We start from the raw sequence: 12,876 nt of genomic DNA on the forward strand, positions 1-12,876 counted from the left end.
GAGTTCTCTGCGGTTCTCTCAAGTAAATATTGGACTAACATTCCTTTCCCATTCCCCAACAGTTGCAAGGACGTGGCCAGGGCGGTAACAGTTCTCTGAAGACATCTGACCTTTGTTTAGTAACATTTAATTAGATCCCAAATTTTATGTTACTGCTCAGAAAAGAAGGTTATTTGTTCTCGTAAACAGAGTATTGTTGCTAGCACCAACTACAAAGTTGTGCAGCTGCTTATGCTATGCTATGCTAAATTGGTTGTACAGTCGAATCCCTCTATAATGACACTTTTTATAATGACAAATCTCGCTATAGCGACATTCTCAACAGTCCCTTCTGTTTTATACAAAAATTCTTCGTTTTTTTGCGACATTTCGCTATCACGACCTTCCTCTATAACGGCATACCGAAACTAATACTTGTCATTCTTTATTGCGACAAGAGTACAGTCGAATCTCTCTATAATGACATTGCTGAATCTATAACGACATTCTCAACGGTACCTTCTGTTCTACATATGCAAACATTCTTCGTATTATTGCGACATTTCGCTATATCGACAGTCCCTTGCGATGTCGCTATAAAGGGATTCGACTGTATGTGTAAAATTTCGTTACAATCTATCAAGTGGTTTCCGAGATGGCTTCTAGGCAAGAAGTGCTTCGACAAAAAAATATGGCGGTTGTGGAACATTCAGGCCAGTTGCAGAGGTGGATTGCGAAACGGATAGGAATCCTCCATTTGATCGTGTCTCGAGTGCTGAAATCATATAAGAAGACCCAGACGATCAAGTGATTAGCAGATAGCTGAAGAACAGCGAAGACGACCGAATATGAATATGTGGAGACAAAGAAGGTTAGGGATTTCTTCAAGCGCTATCCGAACTTTTCGATTCGGGATGTGGCAAAAAAGGTAATTTTTTTCCGACTGGTTCATCCAGCAAACAGTCTTCAAGCTAGGAAGCATGAATGAACGAAGTAACTTTTTAAAGGTATTTTTTACAGCACCACGAAGCATTTCATCGCAAAGTCAGACCCCCCTTTAGATAATTACGTAGCTTTATAACAACCCCCCTTCATGACAATATTTTTGGAAACTTTATTATCAAAAATATACAAAATATACAAAAAGACAAGAAAGTATTAAAAAAGACCCAAAAACAGACAAAACATTGATTAAAAAGAACAATTAGAGAAGATCCAATTTTTTTTCTTGGAGCTTGGCTTGACCCTCCATACTCTCCTCGTCACATTTCGTCACAAAACTGCAAACCCCCACCTCTCTTCTCGAATGCTACATCATTACGGATATCCTCTCAAGGAAGACGCCTAACATAACTAATAAACAGAATAACAAACCCCAAGCCCAGAAGTTTTACCACGAGTGATGAATACAACCGAAATGCATCGTAATGGACGACGAAACGTACAATGAAGCGGACGCCAAGCATCCTTGGCTCAGAGGTTTCCGTTGGCAAGTTCCGCCTGGGTGTTCCGGGAAAAGAAGGTCGATAGAATTGCCAAGAAATTCTTGTGGCAGGTGTCAAGTCAAGTTTTGGCTGGATTTGGCATTGGGTCATTATGCGAGAACGGTAATGGAGTGCTAAGCTCTAGCCCACGCTAAAACTGCGGTCAATAGAAAAAATCTGTGCAAGAAAGATAGCGCAAGTATTAGACAGGATTTGTATTTGTTTATTCCCTGAGAGTTTCAAAGTTTACGTCTTAGCAAGTATTTTTGGTTATAATTTTTGTCTGTTGCTTTGTTGTTGATCGCAGCACACAGAAGCACAAGTCGTTTAAACCTCAAGTATCCAAGAATCACGCATAAGGCCAATAGGTTATGGGCCCATATTGTTCTCGACGAAAAGGAGTGATATCCATCGTTGATTGAATATAATTTTTTTTCATTAAAGTTCGCGAACGATTGTGAGTTGTTAAATTGAATAATTCATGCTGTTAGACGTGGACGGTCTGGTAAAGCATGTGGATCCGGGAATGTAACGTAAAACCGTTGAAAACACTCCAGCTTCTGGTAGAGGAGAGTGCGATCCATTCGACTCGGTCTACGTGTAAAAGCCACCTGGAATGCGTTAGCGAATCATCATAGCAAATTGACCCTGGGACAAAGGCTATCAACTTAGAAGCAGATCACGAATCTCAACTTCGGGTTGAAAATGTTGAGGAGGTATACTTCGCTGCGATAGAGAAACTGTACGTTTGGTTGGAGAATGGTGTGTTTGTAAGCTAAGAATGTTTCAAGATTGCGCTGGTTCTCCTTGGGCTTCCGGATTCGTATACTCCCTTTATAATGACGAGAGGACGATCTGACGATGGCGATGGTTGAGAGGTGACGGATGAATATGATAAACGAAAGAATAGCAGTGACGAACGAAAAAGTTTGGTTACATGCGGAATCCGTATGGCATGCGAGTGCTGCATTCAAGGAAAGTTTCCAAGTCCACTGTTTCCGTCCCTGGTGGAAAAAAGTCAAAGAAGATAGTCGATATCGTTCACGGATCCATGACAGAGACACTAGGCGGCTGTAAGTTCTACATGACCATGATTGATGATCAATCCAAGTTCGTAAGAAAGTAATTCCATCAAATCGTGTAACACCGGAAGCAGGATTCGAAAGTTCTATGCAGAGGAAGGCATTTGAGCGGAGTTGATGAAGCGGATGCACTCCACAGCAAAATGGGATAACTGAAAGAAAAAATAGAACGCTGGACCATTGTATGCCGGGTTGCCACGATCAGAACAACACCGTATGAGTCCTTTAGCAGGAAGCTGGATTCAAGTCACATAAAGATAACGGGTGTTTAATAAAAAATGAGAATTTTTTCAATACCTTTCAGTAACTCAAATACAGAGCGTAAAATTTTCTTTCTCCAAGAAAATTGCTCTTTGGGTTCCCTAGAAACAGTAGGCGTGTTTGGTTTTGCTAGTTTGAATTTAGTCAAAGCAAAGATGGCGTCGAAACAGCACGTGCTCCGCGAACGCATTGTACGGTTCTACGAAACGCATTTCCAGCAAGGAAAAAAGATCACGGTGACACATTTTAAGGAAGAAAATGTACCTGTCAGTACGGTATATCGTATCCTGGGTTCCCTGAACGTAGAGCGGAAGGTCGGAAGTGGTCGTCCGGTGACGATAATGACGAAGCAGAGGAAGACATCGTTAAAGAAGCTCTTTGACAACAAGGACGCAACCAGCCTGCGTGACGCCGGTTGGAAATATGGCTGCTCCCACGTATTGATCCATCGGACCCCAAGATGGAAGGAATCGTCTGCAGGAAGAAGACGAGGTCGCCGGAGTACACGGAGGAGCAGATTGAGACGGTTAAAACACAGTGTCGGTGGATGACCAAAAAATACCGCGGGACGTCTTTCGTTCTGGACGACGAAAGCTATTTTCCGCTGTCCAAAACGCATATTCCAGGAAATGAAAACTACTACTCCAGCGACAAGTCATCCACACCGCCTGAAGTGAAATACAAGTTCAAGCACAAGTTTGAAAAAAAAGGTTATGTTGTATATCGCCATTTCCGACCGGGGCATTTCAAAGCCTTGGTTTAAGCCGAGCGGTCTGGCAATCAACCAACGAATCTATCAAGAAGAGTGCCTCGATAAAACCCTGCTGCCGTTCCTGAACGAGCATCACGCGGATGGGAAGTACGTATTCTGGCCAGACAAGGCGTCTTCCCATTACGCCAAGAAGACGGTGGCGTATCTTGAGGAGAAAAAGATACCGTTCGTGCCGAAAGATCGTAACCCAACAAACTTGCCCCAGTGCCGCCCAATAGAGGATTTCTTTGGCTCACACAGTGCCCTAGTATATAAAAACAATTGGAGGGCCAAGGATACGAAGCAACTGACCACAAGAATCCGGAATTGTATCCGGAAAATGGACGTAAGTGCCGTACAACGTTCTTGCGAGAGCATCGCACCAAAGTTGCGTCGAACAGCAGACCACGGCCCTTACTCAAACATTCACTGATATTTTTTTGAAGAAAATACATTATGTTATTAATAAAAACCTAAATTAATCCACCTAGCGGTCAGACCCAGCCTTTCTCATTCAAACTTTTATTTGTGAAAATAGATTTACATGAACGCTTAAGTCCAATAAATGTATATTCACTCTTTAGGTTCTAAAATATTGATCTGGAAGGGAGGGGTCACATACAAATGAAATATAAATTTCTGCACAACTCAAGAACAAAGCAAGCAAATTAAACCGAATTTGGCATGTGGATGTTTCAAGAGATCAACTGAATGGAATCAAATTTGACGTGTAAATGTTTTTAGTGGTAAAAAATATGTTCATAATGTTTTGACACCCCTCCTTCTTTTGGAAGGGAGGGATGCTATACAAATCAAACACAAATTTCTGCACATCTCGAGAACTAACTGAGTAAAGGGAACCAAATTTAGCATGTGAATGTTTTTAGGGGTAACAAATATGTCCATAATGGTTCGACACCCCTCCCTTTTCTGGAAGGGAGGGGTTCCATACAAATGAAACTCAAATTTCTGCACATCTCGAGAGCTAACCAACTAAATGAAACCAAATTTGGCATTTGAATGTTTTGAGAGGTAACAAATATGTTCCAAAATCGACCTCAGGCAACATTTTGGATTGTAAGATGGCAACTTCCGGTTTCTGGAAAACAGCCAAAAAAGGCCGATTTCCACCCAAAATAACAATATCCGGATCTAGGATGATACACAGGAGCTAAAATCGACCAGAGATACCTTTTTGAATTCTAAGATGGCGACTTCCGTTGTTGGGTGTTATTCGATCATTTTCGGCTGTTTCCCAGGAACATGTGCTTCCAAAAGAGGGAGGGGCGTCGAACCATTATGGACATATTTGTTACCATAAAACATTCAAGCAGAATGACGCTCAGAGGCCAGAAATTTTCTTAAATGTCATTTTGAAATCCAAGATGGCGTTTGTGAAAAATAGCCTAAAATAACCATATTCCATCCAATATGAGTATCTCTGGAACCAGAATGATGCAATGAGCTAACAATTGACCTCAGGCACCATTTTGAATTGCTAAATGGCAACTTCTAGGAAACATGACCGAATAATACTCAATATGGATGTTTCCGTAATCGAGATGATGCATGGACACCAAAAAAACTAAATACCTCCCAATATGGATATTTCCGGTGTAAGATTGATGCCAGAAAATCTGCTGAAAATGACCGAATACCACCCAATATGAATATATTCAGAATTAAGGTGAAGTACAGAAGCCAAAAGTCGAGGATGTTATTATTTCGATTAAACCAATCATTTCGAACGATTTGTTATTTGACTTTGATCATACCCTATGGCCGATTCGTCGTGCATCTGCAGACTTTGAACACATCGCAAGGAATCAATGAATTTGGAACGTTCAAATAGTACGATACCACATTTAAATTATGTTGAGGCCACATATATCGATCAAGGCAGGTGTAGTTTCGAATAGCCTTTGAATTTCTTCTCTTTCTATAACTTTTGTGCCACATATCAAATTGTTATGAAGTTTGTTATTTGTAAGTTCGAGACATGACTCGTTCGTATGACACTAAGTATGTTCAAATAAGTCATGTAACCTTGTAACAACAATTTATCCATAACGGTTGCTAAAGTTCGATTGTAATCAAATGAAATGGGAACGTATAGGGCAGCCAAACTTTGAAACCACGTGTTCAATCATAATTCATCAGTTAACCCTTAACTAGCCCACTTATCTGATAATAATATTGATCAAATCGGTTGTGTAGTTTCTGAGATAATGAAGTTTCGTGATTTTCACATTTCGGTACAATACAGACGAAGTTACAGTTCGATTACAGTAAAATTCAATAAGGTGTTATGAGGCAACTAGACTTATAAATTGACACTAATTTTGTGGAAATCGGGTCAGCCATCTCTGAGAAAAGTGAGTGAGTCCAAGCAGTCTTCGGTATATGTTTCTTTTCATAGCTGGATTTCACATTTTCAAACACAACAGGCAAAGTAATAGTCCGATTACAAAACAAATCAATAGGGTCTTATGGGGCAACTAGACCTTCCATTTGACACTGATTTTATGAAAATCGGTTCTGCCATTTCTGAGAGACATGAGTGAGATTAAACAGTCTTCAGAACACGTTTCTTTTCGTAACTTTCTAACCACAAGTTCAATCTTCATAAAATTCAAAATTTAAGGGTTTTTCAGGTATCTCGTTCATTTGAAATCAATTTTGTTCAAATCGGTTGTGTAATTTTTGAGATAATGATGTTTCATGATTTTTACATTTTGATACATAACCTCTAAACTATAAATCCGATTACAATAAAATTTAATGGGGTCTTATGAGACAACAAGACCTTTCATTTACATTTAATTTCATGAAAATCGGTCCAGCCATCTCTGAGAAAAGTGAGTGAGAATAAAAATCTGCACATACACACACACACCTCACACACACACACACACATACAGAAAATGCTCAGCTCGTCGAGCTGAGTCGAGTGATGTATGCCATTCGGCCCTTTGGAGCACTTTTCTGCTTTCGGTTTTGCAAGTGTTTGCTATACCTTTCTAGGAGAAAGGCAAAAATACTGAAATCGATGAAAAAAAAATTTTTTTTTATATGTGATTGAAAAAATTCTCATTTTTTATTTAACACCCGTTAGACAGTAGTGCTCATGTCTGGGTACCTCATCAGAAACGGAGAAAACTTGATGAATTGGGTTCAATACTGTGCTGAGAGTAGGCATATTGATTGCTCGGTGCGAAGAGAGTAAAAATTGTAATAAGTCGTGAAAACTTCTGGATGCGTTTGACTTTTAGGCTTCCCCGTCTGGACGAGGGAAAATTTTTTCTAAGCCTAAAAATCACACCTTCTATTTCCGTTCATTTTCGCATCCTCGCAAACTGCATACATTGCCCGCTTTACTAAACTTAAAAACTAATGAGATAACTCTTCGCAAAAATCACTCATTTTAATCTAAACTGTTTTGTTTCGGGTTTACATTTTGTTAAAATTATGGACTGAAAAATTTTTTCTAACAGCAGCAAAGTTTAAAATTACGAAATCAATCTATCTAAAATTAAGAAAATAATGCTTTTCCATTTATTTTTATCTTTAACAAAAGTATTGACGCAACATGTTATTCCGTTACATGAGTTAAGTTTAAGTTTCAATTATTTCTGACTGCGCTATCTTTTGGTATCAAATTCTTCTAACAATTTTTTAATTGCTGGATAAAACTGGCAAATATCTGAAGAATCTGGAAGATTTTGGGAATAAACTGTTTGACTGGATCACTTGAAAAAACTGGAGGAATCCAATTCAACTGGAACATTGGCAACCCTGCCCAGAGATATGGTACCACCAGAAAAGCAGTAAGTTTAGGTAGAGAGCCGCAAATCTATGCCGAAGCGGTGAGTAGTGTTCAGGACACGGAATGGAAGGCAACCATGGTTTCTTATAGTGAAAACAGGTTTTTGAATCCTTTTCACCTATATGAATGATGGATGTAAAACCTTGCAGGATCAAGGCCCTACGGAAAAGCTTCTAGGTGGTTAAACCTGGAGACGTCAAGTTTTTTTCTGGGCATCCACGTCAGGAAGGTAGACGATCACTATGTACTAAGTCAGAATTCATACCACGACAAAATGCCCTTTTGAAGGTCGTATATTACAAAAAGTTATATAAAAACAACGAAATACTTATTGTAAAGTTCGTTTTCAACCACCATTTCATGAAATAACATCCACAACTTTACTGAAGAAAGCAATCTGGTTTATTGAAAATTCGAAAAAACAAGTTTCAACTGTTAGATGGATTGATAGAAAAACCGAAAGCGCCATAAGTAAGGCCTTATTCCACGAAAAAAATTTGGCTGGATACAATTACTACATAAAATCAATTTTTCACAGCCAAATCTGAAACGATCACGATTTTTCGAGTTTAGACCATTGTGCACTGTGAGATTTGAAGATAAATCTTTCCACCAATGGTAAATGTCATGAAATATACTACTTGGGATGTGTAGAAAATATTTTGAAAGTTATTTCATGAAATTTTGGTAGGAAAACGTGCTTCAGAATAAGTATTTCGTCGTTTTTATATCATTTTTGAAGATTGACGATTTTGAAATTTATGAATATTGACGATTTTGAAATTTTGACCAGAGATTCAGGACGTCATAACGAATCGAATGATGAACTCAGATCCCTTGGTGCATTTTTTTATAATAACGGTCTTTGAAAGCTTTATGCATACATTTCGAAGGTCCTTGAGAAGTTCAACATGTGCAACTGTGAAACGTCGAACGTTCCAATGTTTGCAGCAAAAGGAGTAAACTACTGGCCAGTTTGATTCGTTTAACTGATTACGAAGCTTTTGGCATAAAAATGAAAATATTCAATGGAACTTTTAAGAAAAAATATCAAATTGTACTATGGATAACTATGAAGGAACTATGCGAAAATTATGATACAAACAATTTTGCCAATCTGGAAGGTTTAAGACCGAAGAAATCCTATCGATTTTTTTTAATATTAAGAAAATTTTACATTTATTATCATTTTAAACATTATTTTATTTTAGAGATAGAATTTTTGCAATCTTCAATGTCCACTATAACCACCATGCGTCTCCACTGGAAAAAGCTACTGCAATGTAGAAATATCAAACGATAGGATTATGAACCTTCCAAACGTTTGATATTTTTTATTGATAGAGCAAATAATTACCTTCAATTTCATGCCAAAAGTTTTAAACTGGGTTAAACGGATGAGAAGTTAAAAATTTTTGAAAATTGCTAATTTTGAAACAAGACGATTTTTTGGACAACCCTAGGACAGAAGGTGTTACCCCAAGGGCCAAAAAAATGGGTCTAGGATTTTTCCATGATGAACAAGTGTAGGGATGTTGAGTTTTTTTGCCTTTTTTGCATGGAATTGTTGTATTGGGATGAGAGATTTCGGAATCGGAAATCTATAATGAACCTCACATTTCTGAAAACTAAAATCCATAATAACAAAACACAAATTAGGCTACAGATGTCTGAAATCTGAAATCAAAAATTAGAAGTCATGAATGCGAAATCAGAAATCAGTGAGTAGGAATCACAAATGAGGAAATCCATGTTTCATAACCTGTAAATACATGAAAATGTAAATCACTATTTTTCATTTGAACGAAACATTTACGGACTGCATATTCAAGCGTAAAAAGCGACTTTAGTGTACTCTATGTAAAGTATTGAAGCTCGCAAATCTTCAGTTGTACAGAAAAACTTTAACTAATCATAAATAAGAAGTTAATAAATAATCAATCTGAAATCAGAATGAATCAGAATCAGATGAATCGATCATAAAAATTAAGCATTACCTATGAAATATACCAGAGACCTTCAAAGAAGTGTAAAGAGCTCAAAAAACCTTTGATAAATCACTAAAATAAAAATACTCAGAGAAATGAAAAAAATTAAAAGATTCATCAAAATTTAGTAAAATGAAAAATTGCAAAGTTGATCGGATATGAATGATCCTAGATATCTCTGAGAATACCTAAAAAAATAACAAAAAATTTGAATTCTACGATTTTTTTTACCTCTTATTTCATTTTTTCAAGTTTTTTGAAGTACTCAGGAGTAGAGAACCTCAAAAATGTTCAAAAACTGATAGGTATAATATTTTAGCAGAGGCAGATTGCATTACTTCTTCAAATTGATTAATTGTGAAGTGCAGAACCAAATTTCGGAAAACAACTGAAGAAATAAAATCATTGTATATATCAATGGTAAACTCTGCTTTTTAGTGACGGATTTACTGCTGGAATTACAGTACGATAAGCAAAAATCCGAGCTAAACCGAGCTGCCATCAGTTATATTTGTTGTAAACATTTTTGTTGGTTATATTTTCAAAAATAAAATTTATCTTTGGAAATAGTGTACAACCTGAAAATAAATAAATTCGTGTTTGGATATATGTTTACAGGGTCATTAACTAAACCTGATTGAAAAAAAAAAAACAGAAGAATTTGACTTCACACTGCTAGAAATGCTCATCAGCAGCATCATAAAAAACAAAATGGCGGCTCGATAAGTTTGCCACTTATCTCATACTCACATCTCGTCAAGGTCGATCGGATCGGTCATCGAGTGGAATGGATTAAAGAACCGCCGGCGGTTTTCCTGGTAAGCTAGCATTTTCATTTTCACACAATTTTACAATTAGCACTACCACAACAAAGCACAGCACAAGCGATCGTGAAAAAAAAAATAATGGGAAGGACGCCCCAACAAAATTTCTATCTTTTACACAATTGAAAAAGTTCTTGGAACTATGCAAGCACGAAGACTTAACTTCACTTTGGGTACACTTTAATGCCGAAAATCTTCGTCAATTAGACGAACACGCGCGTAATTTTCTAGTGAAGCGAGATATTTTTTTTATCGATTTCTACCTGCTGCTGCGCGGGAAGCACGTTTTCTTCGCGTTAAAGGACTGCAATTCCACGTCACAATATTCGAGGGAAGTAAAAACTACTTCAGAACTTTCGAGGGCGGAAAGGAGATAAAAAAAACTGTCGAGGTTTCGCGAAAAGATAAAAAAAAACGCGGTTTCGCGAGCGTTGGACGCCGTGCTCGATGGACTGAGGGAAAACCGAACGGGCGGGGAAATAGATAGCACGAGACGAGAGCAACCGTTTCGAATGACCGATAAAAACGAAATAAGACTTGTGGTTGGTTCGGTGTGGTTTGGCAGGGCAGCTTCTAACCACAGCGCGGCAGAGGACTGCTAGGTTTGTGTTTGTGAGTGATCAGTGTTGCATGTGATGAAATAATTGTCAGTCTATTGTTTCAAGCTTAATTTCGACTTTAATTGTGAGTGACCGGTTGTAACAGGGCTGAACTCTGAGGATGATTATTTCCTTTGTTGTATTTTGAGTTGATCTCCATAATTCTGTGCTTGCACTCTAATTTTATTTTATTTACATTAACAGTGATGCAATTATTCACGATTTTCTTCATTGGAAAAAAATACTAGCTTATGTTGTTATACAACATTCCTTTGTTCGACATTTCCCATCGCCGATTAGAGTTTCTGCTTAAACGAATGTCGAATTACGACAATTAAATATGCAATTATCCCGCAGAAAAAAAAGCCATCGTTCTGCTGTGCAGGCATTTGCTTTTTTCGTTCTCCTGTGCAAGACCTCAAATCGCCAATTGTTTCTTAATGACGATTCTTCACTTCGCTCAACCGAACAACGCTCGCTTAATGCCACTTTCAATTCAGCGAGGAAGCCATCAAATCGCTCGGAATCGCATCCAACTAACTGCTTCCGGAGGAAAGCAGAACTCACGAAAGCAGGTCATATCCGCACCTCCAGCAGAGCTGCACCGTTTACGACGCGTCGTCACCCACCGCCAGGAAGCTGCTTCCGGAAACGGAAAAGCCTGATTCGCAGCTCCTTTGCTCCTAGCGGCTATAGAGCGGAGTGCAGAGAATAGTGGATCCTTTCCCTACCGTTCTTCCTCGGTCGGTTGGTTATGCAGTGTGAAAAAAACCGAAAGGCACTGCTTCGGCGTCTGCTGTTCCGACAGAGGAATGATAAAATAATTGAAACGAAAAACTATATCTCATTTCCGGGGCTCCCACATACGCTGTCGGAACGCCACCATCTTCTGGAACGAATCTAAAGTGCCCTACAATGCCATCGTGCAGGCGAAGTGTTGCACTTCTGCTTTGACTCCGAGAGGTTAAAAACACAATTCAAGAGGGCAAACAATGACATATGATATATTTCTTGCGCCGAGTGCCAAGATGAACCCATTCCAGGGGACGGGGACACACACATTCGTGCGCTTCACGATGATGGTGTTCGGGGTGCTTCAGGTCGAAGATTATGAACCGGAAGCAGAAGTGAATTCCGGTACAGTTCAGCTCTTCTGGCCTTTCATTCGTTGCCAGTAACAAAATACCACGGATAGATGGCATATAGTGACGATTTCCCACACTGTTACGAGGACATCATTCTCCAAGATACTTCTTACTCATTCAGTGTTGGAGAATTATTTCTAGTATCACTCAAGCCAGGTGAGAAGTGAAATACCACCGGCGGGTTTGTGCCACAATCAGAGACACCCGATGGCCGCCATTCGCGTCGGTTGGTGGCAAAGAAGAGTACTTTTTCCGCTCATAACTGTCAGAAAATTGCTTACCCGTTTCACATAAGTGGCAAGCTGCTGTGAGGGGTTTGTAAGCGGGGGTATGCAAGGGCATTGCGCAACGGGAGGAATGTTTATCGCACATTCCCAGCATTTTGCTGCGGAACAAATCTTGGTTGGCTAGAAGCTCACACACACATTTTCCTGCGCAGAGTGTGTAAGATAGGTCGAGGGGAAAAATTTTCACATTTTAACTTCTTGCACTTCGTAACCTGTCGAATCATCATTGAATCACTTCAATCTTCCCTTTCACATATTTCACATTCCCAAACGCCCTGGCTGTCGCGGCGGGGAGCCGTTACTGTTACTGTGGGTGTATTGGAATTCCTGTCAGGACGACGTGAATGACCTCGATCTGGTGCAGAGGGGAACGGTTTTGTGGATATGAATGCCGCTTCGGGTTGGTATGAAGAATTCGAGATATAGACATTGTTTTATTCCCTGCATGCAATATATCTATTTCCATCAAATATGATTTTCGACATTTCTGGCTCTTTAACATTGCAGACAATTTTGAAATTTTGAACTTTTTTGATATTTTTGAGATAATTGTCATTTTTACATTTTAAAACTTTAGACATTTGTGTCATTTTTGATTTTTCGGAGAGTTTCGCAATATTTGGAATTTTGACATTTCTTCATTTTTTCCT

At 38.8% G+C, this 12,876-nt stretch overlaps 1 protein-coding gene across 7 annotated transcripts in view; it reads right to left on the bottom strand.

The window, feature by feature from the left end:
- Window positions 1-12,876, bottom strand: part of LOC129732407 (CUGBP Elav-like family member 2) — a 575,258-nt gene that overhangs the window by 312,317 nt on the left and 250,065 nt on the right. The window contains exon 1 of one of the 7 annotated variants that reach the window (XM_055693272.1): window positions 10,122-10,724. The exons of the other annotated variants lie outside the window; for them this stretch is intronic. Within the exon in view, the coding sequence (XP_055549247.1) occupies window positions 10,122-10,207 (86 nt within the window). The 5' untranslated portion in view covers window positions 10,208-10,724. Of the gene's footprint in view, window positions 1-10,121; window positions 10,725-12,876 lie in introns of those variants that run through there. 7 annotated transcript variants of the gene reach the window in all.

Source organism: Wyeomyia smithii, chromosome 3, assembly GCF_029784165.1.
Source record: "Wyeomyia smithii strain HCP4-BCI-WySm-NY-G18 chromosome 3, ASM2978416v1, whole genome shotgun sequence".
In the NCBI taxonomy this organism is placed as follows: Eukaryota; Metazoa; Arthropoda; class Insecta; order Diptera; family Culicidae; genus Wyeomyia; species Wyeomyia smithii.